This window comes from Lolium perenne, chromosome 1 (genome assembly GCF_019359855.2).
Source record: "Lolium perenne isolate Kyuss_39 chromosome 1, Kyuss_2.0, whole genome shotgun sequence".
Taxonomy (NCBI): domain Eukaryota; kingdom Viridiplantae; phylum Streptophyta; class Magnoliopsida; order Poales; family Poaceae; genus Lolium; species Lolium perenne.
In genome coordinates, this window is record NC_067244.2 from 254,219,423 (window position 1) to 254,233,684 (window position 14,262).

At 44.7% G+C, this 14,262-nt stretch overlaps 4 protein-coding genes across 5 annotated transcripts; 2 read left to right on the top strand and 2 right to left on the bottom strand.

The window, feature by feature from the left end:
• The first annotated feature begins 360 nt into the window (after positions 1-360).
• LOC127327666 (protein RADIALIS-like 3) lies at positions 361-1,575 on the top strand. The gene is made up of 2 exons (XM_051354442.2): positions 361-743; positions 1,238-1,575. The coding sequence occupies exon 1, from the start codon at positions 476-478 to the stop codon at positions 740-742; it is 267 nt and encodes an 88-aa protein (XP_051210402.1). The 5' UTR covers positions 361-475; the 3' UTR covers position 743; positions 1,238-1,575.
• Positions 1,576-2,014: 439 nt separating this feature from the next.
• On the bottom strand, positions 2,015-4,338 carry LOC127327667 (alkylbase DNA glycosidase-like protein mag2). 2 transcript variants are annotated; one of them, XM_071824988.1, is made up of 2 exons: positions 3,654-4,338; positions 2,015-3,432 (listed from the first exon to the last, which is right to left on the bottom strand). In XM_071824988.1, exon 2 carries the CDS (start codon positions 2,510-2,512, stop codon positions 2,210-2,212), a length of 303 nt encoding a protein of 100 aa, XP_071681089.1. In that variant the 5' UTR covers positions 2,513-3,432; positions 3,654-4,338; the 3' UTR covers positions 2,015-2,209. The 2 variants fall into 2 exon arrangements, with proteins under 2 accessions (XP_071681089.1, XP_051210403.1); XM_051354443.2 differs by having other exon boundaries at positions 2,540-3,432.
• Positions 4,339-4,423: 85 nt separating this feature from the next.
• LOC127327668 (alkylbase DNA glycosidase-like protein mag2) lies at positions 4,424-5,541 on the bottom strand. The gene has a single exon (XM_051354444.2). The coding sequence runs from the start codon at positions 5,474-5,476 to the stop codon at positions 4,616-4,618; it is 861 nt and encodes a 286-aa protein (XP_051210404.1). The 5' UTR covers positions 5,477-5,541; the 3' UTR covers positions 4,424-4,615.
• A 2,745-nt stretch (positions 5,542-8,286) lies between these two features.
• On the top strand, positions 8,287-13,434 carry LOC127327669 (sugar transporter ERD6-like 4). Its single transcript, XM_051354446.2, has 17 exons — positions 8,287-8,719; positions 8,807-8,896; positions 10,260-10,319; positions 10,414-10,479; positions 10,731-10,796; positions 10,891-10,966; positions 11,105-11,169; positions 11,251-11,343; positions 11,538-11,618; positions 11,707-11,791; positions 11,980-12,026; positions 12,109-12,171; positions 12,255-12,314; positions 12,515-12,580; positions 12,669-12,728; positions 12,914-13,028; positions 13,119-13,434. Exons 1-17 carry the CDS (start codon positions 8,438-8,440, stop codon positions 13,229-13,231), a joined length of 1,488 nt encoding a protein of 495 aa, XP_051210406.1. The 5' UTR covers positions 8,287-8,437; the 3' UTR covers positions 13,232-13,434.
• The last annotated feature ends 828 nt before the right edge of the window (positions 13,435-14,262 follow it).

The following is a 14,262-nucleotide window of genomic DNA, read 5'->3' on the forward strand; positions in this document are numbered from 1 at the left end:
ATTTTCCTTTCTGATACAACTTAATTCTAGCTAGGAAAATGAATTGTGAGCAGAAGCTGTGTATCTAACCAATCGTGCTTTTCATGAAGACATCTGCACTAAACATATTCAGATTCAGAATACGACGAATTCGAGAGTCAGTTTCTACAGTTATATCTAGATGATGTGTATAATGTTGGATACAACTCTTAGACGTCATGCATTGGGAATGCCCTCATGCGCCAAAAGGTTTAATTACTCACAGGCTTTCCATGTCCCTAGCACAATAAACCTGCGAAAACCTTATTCGCCTCATGTAGCCACCTTTAACCCACAGAGAGAGACAAGAGAACCCCATGGCCTATAAATAGAGGCCCTCACAGCAAGAGAGACACCAAACCACCAGAGCCTCTCCAAACAACTTCCAGGAGTCCCAGGACACCAGATTCAGGAAGCTAGCATTTAGTTCAGTAGAATCTCACCAGGAAAACTCAAGATGTCTTCTGGTGGGTCGTCCCGGAGCAACTCGCCGAGCTCAAAAACGGTGTGGAGCCCGAAGGAGAACAAGATGTTTGAGGACGCGCTCGCCTACTACGGCCTGAGCAGCCCCAACCTGTGGGACAAGGTGGCCAGCGCCATGGGGGGCTGCAAGTCCGCTGAGGAGGTGCGCTGCCACTTCCAGGACCTCGAAGACGACGTCAAACTGATCGAGGCCGGGCGCGTGGGGTACCCCAAGTACAAGACGCAGGGATTCTGGACCTGAGGTAAGAAGCTCATGATAGTTCTCACGTTGAGAATAAGATCCCTTGCTTCTAACAAGTTTTTCAGTTGAGTTGCATATCAGTTAGTGCCATGTCAGTTTTTCTGCTCACTGCGGAAGAGTGTGCTATGCATGATTATGTCACTAGCATATATGTTTGAACTAAAAGGCACAGCATCTAGGGGTATTTTAGTACTTTATTTTTATTTAGAGGTTACCACCATGCATGCATGACTGACATCATGAACTCTCTGTGAACCAAATTGCTTAACTGCATACATCCTTCCCAACCCAGGCAAAGGATCTGGGTCCAATTTATTGGTCTTTGCCCTCTAAAACCCACTAGTCACGTTGGGCTTAATCCTAGCACTATCAGAATAATCTCCCTACTTCCAGAACAAAAGCTTAAACGAACAAGTCTCTTTTATTTGAGTATCTATATATTCGAGTTCAGAGTTCAGGTAAGCTTACAGTGCAAGTGTTTTCTCATCTTTTCAGGATGAAATCAGTGTGAAGTCCAGTGGACAGTGAACAAAGGTGTATAAACTAGATCTCTCAGAATGGCCTGATGTTCTAGGAAGAAGCCAAGTAATCCAGCATTGGTTAGAGAATAACATGAAGAAAAACAGTACTCGTGTACAAATTATTAGGCTATGTACAAGGTTAAGTCTTTATGTCGTTGTAGATTCTCGTCTACATTCATGAACTGCATGTGTTCATTCTCCCGTCGAACTAGATCGTCGAGTAAACAATAATGTAAATGTAATTGTGTTGTTTGTAAGAAGTTGTATCTGTAGCATTATGTTGCCTCCAATAACTGGTTTAGCTGGCCATTATATTCAGTTTGGACTCGACAAATTCAGAAAGCACGGAATCCTTGTCACCACTACCTTCCTAAAAGAGAAGTCACTAAATTAATTTCAAGAACCATAGGAAGAACCTAATGCCAGAATAATCTAGATCTGAGCCCACCAATATTCTCTGTCAAGAGAAACATAGAATCAAGGGCGGTACTACGGCAGAATCAATAACAGTCCTACAGATTGGGTAAGATACGATCATTATTCCGTCAAAAAGAAGTTATCAGCATTATTCCAGACACCGCAAAGTAGAGTATAATCAAGTTCAACCGGTTATATATGTCAGCTAGCTCTAACTTCTACAATCAAGTCAAGGCTGAACAATGATATATGACAAACTGTACATAAACATGGACACACGGCAATTCCATATCATTTCCAGCCACAAAACCTTCCCTCTTCTCTACAAGTATCAGAACAGGAAGAAATTAAACTTTATTGATACCAAGGCCGGACAAGTACAACATAATGTGTACATAAACACACAAGTTACAGTGTGCACTTCACTAATCTGGGCAGCATCTGCCACAATGTCATCTAAATTTAACAGCTTGAGAACAACAAATACATACAACCAGACAAGCATCACACGTAGATGACACATACCTAGCTACGCCCTCGCATTGCCCTTCTTCGCCTTCTTGGCGGCGGCGCCCTTGCTCTCCAGGAGGCGCCACATGTACCACGCGCCAACCGACCTGTACGGGCGCCATCGGTCGCACAATGCGGCCATTTCCTCCGGCTTGGGCAGCGTCTTCAGCTTGTACAGCTCCTGCACGCCCTTGCGCACGCCGAGGTCGCCGGATGGCAGCACGTCGGGGCGGTGCAGCGAGAAGATCATGAACATGTGGACCGTCCACTCGCCGATGCCCTTTACCTTGGTGAGCTGGGCGAGAAGCGCGTCCTCGTCCATGGCGGCGACGGAGGACTCGGAGAGGTCCCCGGCCGCGAACCTGGCGGCGAGGTCGTGGAGGTAGGCGGCCTTGCGGCCCGAGACACGGCCACCAAATTCGAATAGGTTTTGGAATAAGAAGTTTGGGCCAACACACGGCCACCAGATCGCCGTCTCCGGCGCAAAAAAAAGGATGATCACATGAAGGGGGTCACGGACGGCTCAACCTCGACTTCCTCATCGGCGGCCGGCGGCAGCTCCGTCGCTGCAACAGGATCCCCGGTCGCCGGGGGAGGCATGAACGTGGACGGTGCCAGGGGAGACATGAACGTGGATGGTACAGGGGTAGACATGAACGTGGACGGTGCCGGGGGAGACGCCGACGCAGCTCGCGCCGCCATCACCTCTTGGCCGATGCGCTCGTGGTACATCTCGTGCCACGCCCGCGCCAACGGGTCCATCTTCTCCATGTCGGCCATCAAGATCTTCGATTCTTGAGACATTTTGGCCAACGATAGCTGCGTCGCTTCGTTGGTGGCCTTCATGGCAGCAACGTGAGCTTCCAGCTTCGCCGCCTCCACCTTCTCCCTCTCCAACGCGATCTTCATGTCTTGCTTGTCGAGGATTGCCTTCCACACGACGGCGGCCCTCTCCGACGCTTCCTTGTTCTCAACCGAGAATGAGTTGATCATCTTCTCGAGGGAGGCGTACACGGCTGCCAATAACGGTGCCGCATTCCTCTCGGCCTTGGCCCTCTTGTTGCCAATGGGGCGCCCGGTGGAGGCGCCGGCTGGATCGACCGGCCCATCTTCCCCGTCCTTCAATAGAGTGTGGAGGAGGTCATCCCATTTCTTGCAACCTTGGAGCTTGTTGTAGCAATGCATGAAGGGGAAGTCTTTGTCCTCGTGTTGGTGCTTGTACATTTCGAGAGCATGGAGCATCTAACAATATATGATGCATAACAAGATGGTTCATCAATTCATATGTAACAACATGGATCATCATTTCATATGTAACAATAAGGATCATCAATTCATATGTAACAATAAGGATCATCAATTCATATGTAAGAATAAGGATCATCAATTCATATGTAAGAAGATGGTTCATCAATTCATATGTAACAACATGGATCATCAAATAAGATAGGCGTAGATCATACCCAATCCACCATCGTCTTGCCGCTCTCCTTCCGATTCTTAATCTTCTCATAGTAGCCATGGAACTTGCTACACGACCCCTTGATCAAGTTCCAACGGTGAGAGAGGGCGCCCTCGTTCCGGTTCATCTCTATGGTGGCGTAATCACCATAGTTCTTTTTCTCGTTGAAGCAATCGAGAATGCGCTTGTAGTACTTGCCCCCGGTTTGGTTTGCGCCGGTGATGGGGCAAAAGCTCACTTGCTTCCACGCCTCAATAATGTAAATGTAATTGTGTTGTTTGTAAGAAGTTGTATCTGTAGCATTATGTTGCCTCCAATAACTGGTTTAGCTGGCCATTATATTCAGTTTGGACTCGACAAATTCAGAAAGCACGGAATCCTTGTCACCACTACCTTCCTAAAAGAGAAGTCACTAAATTAATTTCAAGAACCATAGGAAGAACCTAATGCCAGAATAATCTAGATCTGAGCCCACCAATATTCTCTGTCAAGAGAAACATAGAATCAAGGGCGGTACTACGGCAGAATCAATAACAGTCCTACAGATTGGGTAAGATACGATCATTATTCCGTCAAAAAGAAGTTGTCAGCATTATTCCAGACACCGCAAAGTAGAGTATAATCAAGTTCAACCGGTTATATATGTCAGCTAGCTCTAGCTTCTACAATCAGGTCAAGGCTGAACAATGGTATATGACAAACTGTACACACGGCGATTCCATATCATTTCCAACCACAAAACTTTCCCTCTTCTCTACAAGTATCAGAACGGGAAGAAATTAAACTTTATTGATAACAAGGCAGGACAAGAACAACATAATGTGTACATAAACACAAGTTACAATGTGCACTTCAGTAATCTGGGCAGCATCTGCCACATTGTCATCTAAATTTGACAGCTTGAGAGCAACAAATACATACAACTAGACAAGCATCACACGTAGATCGACGACACATACCTAGCTACGCGCTGGCATTGCCCTTCTTGGCCTTCTTGGCGGCGGCGCCCTTGCTCTCCAGGAGGCGCCACATGTACCAGGCGCCAACCGACCTGTATGGGCGCCACCGGTCGCACAATCCGGCCATCTCCTCCGGCTTGGGCAGCGCCTTCAGCTTGTACAGCTCCTGCACGCCCTTGCGCACGCCGAGGTCGCCGGACGGCAGCACGTCGGGGCGGTGCAGCGAGAAGATCATGAACATGTGGACCGTCCACTCGCCGATGCCCTTCACCTTGGTGAGCTGGGCGAGGAGCGCGTCCTCGTCCATGGCGGCGACGGAGGACTCGGAGAGGTCCCCGGCCGCGAACCTGGCGGCGAGGTCGTGGAGGTAGGCGGCCTTGCGGCCCGAGACGCCGATGGCGCGCAGGTCGGCGGCGGCGAGGGCGAGGACGCCGGCGGGGCTCACGGCGGGGTCGGGGCCAACCGCGGGGGTGGAGGGGAGGAGGGCGAGGAAGCGGGCGTAGATGGCGGCTGCGGCGGAGGTGGCGAGCTGCTGGTAAAGGATGGAGCGCGCGAGGGAGTGGAAGGCGGGGATGGAGGGGGTTGAGGTGAAGGCGGGGGCGTCAGTGGAGGCGATGACCGCGGACAGGAGCGGGTCTACGGCGGAGAGGTGGCGGAGCGCGGCCGCGAGCTCGCCCGGGGCGGACAGCGCGGGCAGCGCCGGAGGGATTGGCGCCGGTGGCGGCACAGTGATCACGGTGAGGGGTTTGGCGGGTGGTGTCTTGACGATTTTGCGGGAGCGGAAGGAGATCTTTGCTGTGGCGGTGGCGGCGGCGGCTCCGGCGGCGGAGGGGCGTGGCGTCGCCGCCGACCTGGTCTTGGGCATTGCGCTGGGTGATGAACGGCGGCGTGGACCGTGGAGTGGGGGAGAGCGGTTAGGCGTGCACTTGCGTCGGCCTTGGCGGCCCATCAAATACTGGGCCGTCTATGAAACTTTGGATTATGCTTTCTATGAACTTTATCAGCCCAGTTCTCCTATACAAATATTCCAGTCCTATCCTTGAAAAAAAATACTCCCTTTTCCTCTTTTACCTTACCTTACAAAATGTGCAGATTCCCAAAAGTATCTAACAAATCTACAAAAAATGTGGCAGTCTACATTGTTAGTCTCTCTCGCTGTCTCGCATCTAGTGTCCGCACTTATGTTGGAAGAGGACGAACCCGTCTTCATTTTTGTCGAGCTCTACACCTACAAGTTTCACATGGAGGTTCCTCTGAATCTCTTATAGTAGAGGTGATACGTTCGACAAGCTTCATATAGGTCCACGAGTTTGTCTTTCATATGTTTGAATCAAGTCGAGATCACACCATATGTTTTTTGCTTCCTCGATTCATTCTATATATTTTTACACTGCCCCGGTAGATGGTTCCAACTTTCAGCTAAGTTCATGGACACCGATAGTCGGTTTTTCTTCAATGTCAACAATGACATCTACATATTCTTGATTTTGTAGATTTCTTGGTGGTGGCGGATTCAGGGATGAATGTCTGATACCCGGAGTCCTTCTTCGGAGACATTTTTGGTTAATTGAAGGATAAGCTCATTTTCTTCCCAAACTATAGAGGAAAAGGTCTTGTCCTCTCACCACTTCGAATGATGAGGATGCAACACCACAAAGATGTATCTAGGTAAAGATCATAATAGCGTGCAAAATTAAAAAAATTAAAACTTCACGATGTTGTTTGCCTAAGTGTAAATCTTGTACACCGGTTACCGCAACAAAAAACCTACACCTGCAACATTTTTATGTGTGTATGCAAGATTGGTTCCAACATTTTTTTGGTGTCTCTTCGAACATTTTTCCCATGGTCTTTGTGGAAAAAGTATTGCAACATTTCAAACATTCCCATGTAGCAAAACAACTTGCAACAAATCCCCTTTTAATTCTACCAAATCTGAGAAAATGAGTCCCAACATATGCAACATAAAAAAACCATGTACACAACCAAAAAAGGAAATTGTTTGCAACATGGGCAACACACCCTTGAAGAATACCCCCATAATTACTTGAACATGATGTTTGTGTTTATGCAACCAAGAACACATGTGTTTGCATCGTTTAACAAAATATGCAACATTCTCACATCTCTGTTTTCTACCATAAATAATGGAGATGTCCGTTCTTCGTCGATTCTGGATCGCCAACCGCTGATCAAACTTGGCGGAGCCGCAACGGAGAGAGGGCAGGAGACCCTCAGACAGATTCCCTTCTACCTACCATGGTTCCTAAGCATCAATGACGTGAAATAGAGCTCACGGTGTCCATGACAAGCATCCAAGGCGATCAGCGGGCCTACAGACTAAGGCCAGTGGAGTAGAAGGTGAAGGCTCAAAAGCATTAACCAGATGAAGGCACAGTAACAACCACAGGATGTGTGCGGAGCCAGCATATGAGGAGAGGCAAGTCGAATATAATTCTTTTATGTTTTATTTACTATATTACGAGAATATTTTATCTTGAGCCTGTGCTTCATTAACTAAAACTTAACTAGAAAACCAATGTGGAGCATTTTCTAACTGTTCGTTCTCTCACGTTACACAAGGTCCCTTTCTTTCAGACTAGGGTACAACACATATGTTCGTAAACACGCGTGTGCACTCTACCCTTAGAAAGCACATTCGAGAGATTGAGCAGGCAGATCTTGAGATTGATGAAGCACCACAAGCGCCTAGTTGTTAACGGACATGTGTCAATTCTAGTTGTATCAATGAAAGAATAACATCGATACAATCAACTCTTGAGATTGACAAAGTCACCACAAGCGCCTAACTGTACCACTTAGAGAATGACATCGGTAATATCATGTAACAAATCAAGATATATAATAGCACCCATGTCAAGTCTAAAACTTAAACTTTTTTTGGAAACTCAATTCGACTCACATGTGCATATGCTCCCTCTACCAAATTTTTTTTCAATGTGTCGAAAATTGCTTACAAAAAATTCTACATGTACATCTCCACAACATATGTGCATTCGTCAAGTTTCATGAAAAAAAAGGTACTTTTTGCTGTCTATTTAAAAAAGAGAAAAATTATCTAAAATTAATGTTTTTAGCATCGAATTTTTCTTTTTAACGTATGCTGCACGAGAAGTCGTTTGTTTTATGAAAGAACTTTGTGAGCGTATAACATGTGAAGATATACATGCGATTTTTTTGTTTCAATTTTTTAACATTTTAAAATATGTCTATGAAATGAAGGGAGTATATACTCCAATGTGCCAAAACATCACTTCCTTTTCCTTTTTGAAAACTCAAACATTTTTCTTTTTAAAAAGTCTCTAAGACTTGAGCCTAAATGAGCTGGTTCTACTACAAGAACCTGGCCACTAATCACCACAGAGCCACGCTCAGTTTGCCTTACACGCAAGGTCCCCTGACCCCGACTCTCCAGGACGTGTTCAGAATTTTGGATCAAGCGGGTAATTTTGGTGTGCTCCTCTGTACTTAGCTCACATGGCCTTACTGGTTTTTGTTTGTTGCGATGACTCTTCCTCGGTGTGTACTAGCACTAGTAGACACGCAACCGTGCCTGGCCGCGATCGCGACGGTCCACGTACCTTCCAAGACCTGGATTTCTTGAAACGGCAAGAGAAGACAAATCCGGCGATTTGTTTATGTCGGCTCAAGACAAAAATGTCGACGGCGACCCTGTCCTCCAGCTCAAGGCAGCCAGACAGGCTCCGAGGTCTGACACCGTCTCCCCTGCCCACCCTCCACCTCCGCTCTCTGCTCCGTTCTTGTCGTGTCGCGTGGCAGCCAGCTAGCGCGGGCGGCCGGCGCGATGAACGGCGGCGGAGAGGAGAGCGGCAGCGACCAGGAGGTGGCCGGGATGAGCAAGCCGCTGCTGTTGAAGAACAACGGGAGCTGGTACCGGATGGCGGGGTCGTCGTGGCGGCAGTCGGCGGGGGCCTCCTCCATGGCCGTGCTGCGCGAGTCCCACGTCTCCGCGCTCCTCTGCACGCTCATCGTCGCGCTCGGCCCCATCCAGTTCGGCTTCACCAGCGGCTTCTCCTCCCCGACCCAGGACGCCATGATCCGCGACCTCGGCCTCTCCATCTCCCAGGTCTCGCTCCAGCTGGCTGAACATCCTCTCTTCTTGCTCTGTCCAGCTCCTGCAAGTGTTAACTAGCTTCGTGTGTGCGCGGTGCAGTTCTCGGCGTTCGGCTCGCTGTCCAACGTCGGCGCCATGGTCGGGGCCATCGCCAGCGGGCAGATGGCAGAGTACATTGGCCGGAAAGGGGTGAGGAACTTTGACTGTTTTCTCCTTCGTGCAGTTGTTAATTAGCAGAAAAATGTTAGCTTGCTTAGAGGTTGATATTAGTCTCGGAGCTCACGATTTGTTTAGTTACTCCTTCTGGTCAAATTTCGACTTCTGATATCTGTACAAAATATTTGTATCGCACACTTGACAAATACGTGTGAATTTGTCTCAAAAAGTACATTCACCATATACAACTTTTTTTTTTGAATTAGTGGACAGATTTGTAGCTTAAACACCGTGCCGATGTCCAAAACTAAAACTTTTAGAGGACCAGACAAACTAGTTTGGTTAGTTGTACTTGTGACAAATCAATAGTTTTTTTTTTTTGAAGTTTCAGGCGACTTTATTCAATCACAATTAAGTCTTTTACAATAAACGGGACAAGGAAGTGAGGTGGTTCATCCATCCAAAACCCCTCCGACCTCTCCCTAAAAGAAAATCGAGCTAGCTCATGCGCACATACAAACGCTTGTCGATTACAATGCACGATAGTCGCCTTGCCAAAATCAGAAATCTTCTTTCGGCAGTCATCGATCACCACTGCTCCAGCTAGCCTGTAATCTAAAGGATTGAGCACAACCTAAACTACCTCCATGGAATCACATTCGATAGTTACCGATTGTAATCCCATATGCTCCGCCATCTCCAGCCCCAACCGTAGAGCCGATGCCTCCCTAGATGGGGCATCCATTGCAAATCGTAGGAAAGAAAATGACGCAAGTCATCAGATAGCTAGAGTTGGGATGGTAGAGAATAGAACTCAAGTTTGGTTAGGTTCGGCTCCGGAAGGTATTTTGGACCGGATCATTCGGGATTGTAATGTCACTCACATTTAATTAATACAATCTCGTTTCCCCGCAAAAAAAAAATAGTTTACTGCACTAAAGGTCGAAAAGTGTATTTGGCTCGTGGGCACCAGTGCTCCTGCAGTTTAAAAAAAATCGAAAATCATACATATTTGTTTCAAAATAATCTGAAAATAAATCTAGACATAATAAATGACGTAACCTACAAGCGTGTAAAATTTTAATATGAAAATTATTTATATTGTAGACTACACAAAAAAGACAAAATCTGTTGAAATTTGGAGATTTGAAATATGCATACCCGTTTGTTATTTTTGTGTAGCCCAGAATTTTTTGTATTTGAAATTGAAATTTTACACGTTTATGGAACAATTCATTAGCTACACCATGATTTTTTATTTTATTTTTTTGAAACATATAAATGTGATTTTTATTTTTTCTAAAATAGCAGGAGCACTGGTGCCCATGAGCACCAAATCTCTGTCCACTGAAGGTCTACTACTTTACTCTAATGTGCTTGCTAACTGAATTTTCAGTCGTTGATGATCGCGGCGATTCCGAACATCATCGGTTGGCTCGCAATCTCCTTCGCGAAAGTATGACATGCGCCAGTCCTAAGCTTATTTATTTTTTGCAGTGTGCTTATGACAACATGAGTTTCATGCTTGCCAACCGATGTTCAATTCGCAGGACTCGTCATTTCTCTATTTGGGACGGCTGCTCGAAGGATTCGGTGTTGGTGTCATATCATACGTGGTTCGTATAAACTATCTTTGGTCCATGTTGATTTTGTGCGTAGAATGTTTATCGCTTGGTGCTTTAAGAGTTTGAGCACTTCTCTTGCTGTAAAATGTTCAGAAAGAAAGATCAATTTAGATGCCTATAGATTTAATTCAGAATTGTGCATTACCAATACAATGTTTTTTTATTGTGAAATAGATTCTTGTCTAATTAGCAGTTACAAGGCTAACTCTTGATGTCTGAATTATGTGATCCAATCGTACCAGGTGCCTGTTTACATAGCAGAGATATCTCCTCAGAACACAAGAGGGGCGCTTGGCTCCGTGAACCAGGTGTGCCTATTCTCACTAGTCAAAAGCATCTCATCTTTCGTGAGACAATACATGGATTGGTTTATGTGAAGCTCACTGTGCTATCATTACATAGTTGTCTGTCACCATGGGTATCTTCCTGGCATATGTGCTAGGCATGTTTGTTCCCTGGAGGTTACTTGCTGTATTAGGTAATGCAACTAATATACCTATTACTAAAGTTTGTTCTTGCTGCTACCAGTTTGCAGTAATTGTTTCTTCTGCTAGAGTTTGCAGTTAATTTCTGACAACCGATTTCTGATTCAAATCTCCGGCATCCATTCTTTCAGGAACCTTGCCTTGTACATTGTTAATACCTGGTCTATTCTTCATTCCAGAATCTCCAAGATGGCTGGTGTGTATATGCTCAATTTCGATATGAAGCAGTGCATCACTCTGAAACCTGCAATGACATTTTTTACGCATCTCTCTACAGGCAAAGATGAACTTGATGGATGATTTTGAGACTTCTTTACAAGTTCTGAGGGGTTTCGAGAATGACATCTCAATGGAAGTGGCTGATATAAAGGCAAGAACTTGAGCTGTTTTTTTCCACCATTTACTTGGAAACCCTTATGTAGTATTTTCAGTTTGGTATAATTTCCTGTAACGCTGGAAAAATGTGTAGATGCACCTCATTCTTATATAAGTATAACTTTAGTTTCACTGCAAAAAAGAAAAAACGTATAGCTTTAGATTTGAACTTTCGGTTGCCTTGTGCAGAGAGCAGTAGCATCAGCAAACAAAAAGGCCACGGTCCGTTTTCAAGAATTAAATCAGAAGAAGTACCGGACTCCATTATTAGTAACTTCTGTACCCTTTTTTATCTTTTCGGTCCATCTATACCAACATCAGTACATTTGTAAATGGTAATTATGTTAAATGTTGGCAGATAGGAACTGGCCTTCTAGTACTTCAAAATCTGTGTGGGATAAATGGTATACTGTTCTATGCAAGTAGAATCTTCAGAGCTGCAGGTGAGTTGTGCAGTATTTTTCTTATTTCAGGTGTTTTTTATTGTTTAGGCATAGTCATGTATTAGCTCCTACTTACTGGTAAGTTTCATTCTGTTTTCAACAGTGATTTACCTTTTTTTGTTGGTTAAGTGCAATAGTGATAGTGCAGTCCATATTGGCTAGTAAATTTGACATGCAAAGTTCTTCAGGGTTCACAAACAGTGACTTGGCTACATGTGCACTTGGAGGTATTCAGGTATGTAACACTTTCGCAGTTCTTTCAAGTATGCTCTAAGGAAGGTTCGATCTTGTCTCGCTGACAGCATCAGCTTAATTAGGTCCTCGCCACTGGAGTTACAACTTCCTTACTAGATAAAGCTGGCCGACGGATCCTTCTTATTGTAACTTCCTCATTCCCCATGAAACCTCTAGTTTGTTTGTAAGCTGTATGTCACTGTAACACGTTCCTCACTTCGAATTTCAGATCTCCACTGCTGGGACGACCCTAAGCCTTCTTGCAGTTGCTATTGCATTTTTTCTCAAGGTATATTCAGGTGTTTTGGCTTTTGATGCTCATAAAGAATCATCTACTGCACTATTTCCAAAATTCTACTACATGGCTTCTGAAGATGTTGAGCAACAACATTATCTTTCACCGGGTCTCTTCAGCCAAGCCACTTAAATATTAACATATTGTTTGTGTTCATGTAAAAAACATATTGTTCTGTTAATTATTTGTTTCAGGATAATTTATCACATGATTCTCACTCGGACTACATCCTAAGTATGGTGTCCTTGGTGGCTCTTGTGGTACGTCTGTCAGTTAGATTATTTCGTTGTAGTCACATGTCATATGTGGAACCTATGTCAAAAGTCTTAACTTGGACATTTCCTTCAGGCTTACATCATCGCCTTCTCCTTCGGCATGGGTGCCATTCCGTGGCTCATAATGTCTGAGGTAAGAGTTGCTGGCCTCATAGCCCATAACATGATGTCGGCATATGCATATCATAGAAGTCCATTCACATTTAAAAAAAAAGGAGGCGTCACATAACCATAATTCAGAGCAAGTATATAAATTCCGCAACCAGGCACGAGTGTAAGTACTCTGAATCTTACAGTTCCAACTTTGAACGTGTTCAGATCCTTCCGGTCGGCATCAAGAGTTTCGCGGGGAGCTTCGCGACGCTTGCCAACATGCTCACGTCCTTCGCGGTGACCATGACGGCGAACCTGCTGCTCAGCTGGAGTGCCGGAGGTCCGTACTTGTGCCCTCCTCTTTGGCTGAGCAAGGACACCATGAAACCTGATTAAAGTTGACATGTACTTGTTTGAACAATATGTGCAGGGACTTTTGCGTTGTACATGGTCGTGAGCGCGTTCACCCTCGTGTTTGTCGTCCTCTGGGTGCCCGAGACCAAGGGGAGGACCCTGGAGGAGATACAGTGGTCGTTCCGGTGAGCGAGCTTGCCTCGCGGTACTCGGTCATGGCATTGTTATGGAAGAAGATCACATGTTTCGACACAATATATAGTAAAGGATACATCTCGCTAAAATGGTCATCGACTCATCGCATCGTGTGGCATTTCAGGTTAACGGAACTGGCTCTTCAGTCCAATTACCACCAAACAAATGCAGTACCAGTTCTCGTCAGATATTTAAAATTCTCTCCATCGTTCAAGTCCGTTTCAAGGAATAAGGCACACGTGTATTCCAAGACGAACTTTGACTATGAAAATTAAACAACAAAATTTTGATTATATTATATGTAATTAGTATTGTTGGATTCGTATTGAAAAACACTTTTTAATGATACTAATTTCATACAAATATTCCTTATCTATTTGAAGTAATTCTTGGTCAAATAAAAAGCTCATATAACGATGACGCCTTATTCCTTGAAACGGAGGTAGTACTTGTGTTCTTGTGCCGAGATCTAAATATTCCGTGGGAATAAACTGGAATTTTGACCATGTATATAGGAAAATAAACATCTAAGAATTAGTGGGTTATGTGCTTCCATATACATACAAGTAAACACCATTATTTGGCCACCAACAAATAGAGCCCCAAATAATGCATCTAGCTAGTGAGGGTGAGAAAAGGTGATTCGAGGACATACCACTTGTTGACACCTCACAAATTGTAGAACGTTTTTCTAGTCAAGAGTAGGATAGACAATCATAACATATCCATTGAAGAACTCTCTATCGATATTTTATAAATACTAAACTATGCATAAAAAGATGTAAACTCACCATAATTCATCCCAGTAACACATATTCTTATGTATATGGATGTGATATTGATATATTCTATGATTTGTTCCAAACAAAAGAATGATGAAAATAGAATCCTATATTTTTGTGACAAAGGGGGAGGGGGTTATCTTTGTGTTGGTAGAATATATCTATAAAAATATAACTTGAAATTTAATATTACCAACATAATTTTTTCCGATGTTCTTAGACATAATGGAAAAAAGTTAAGTT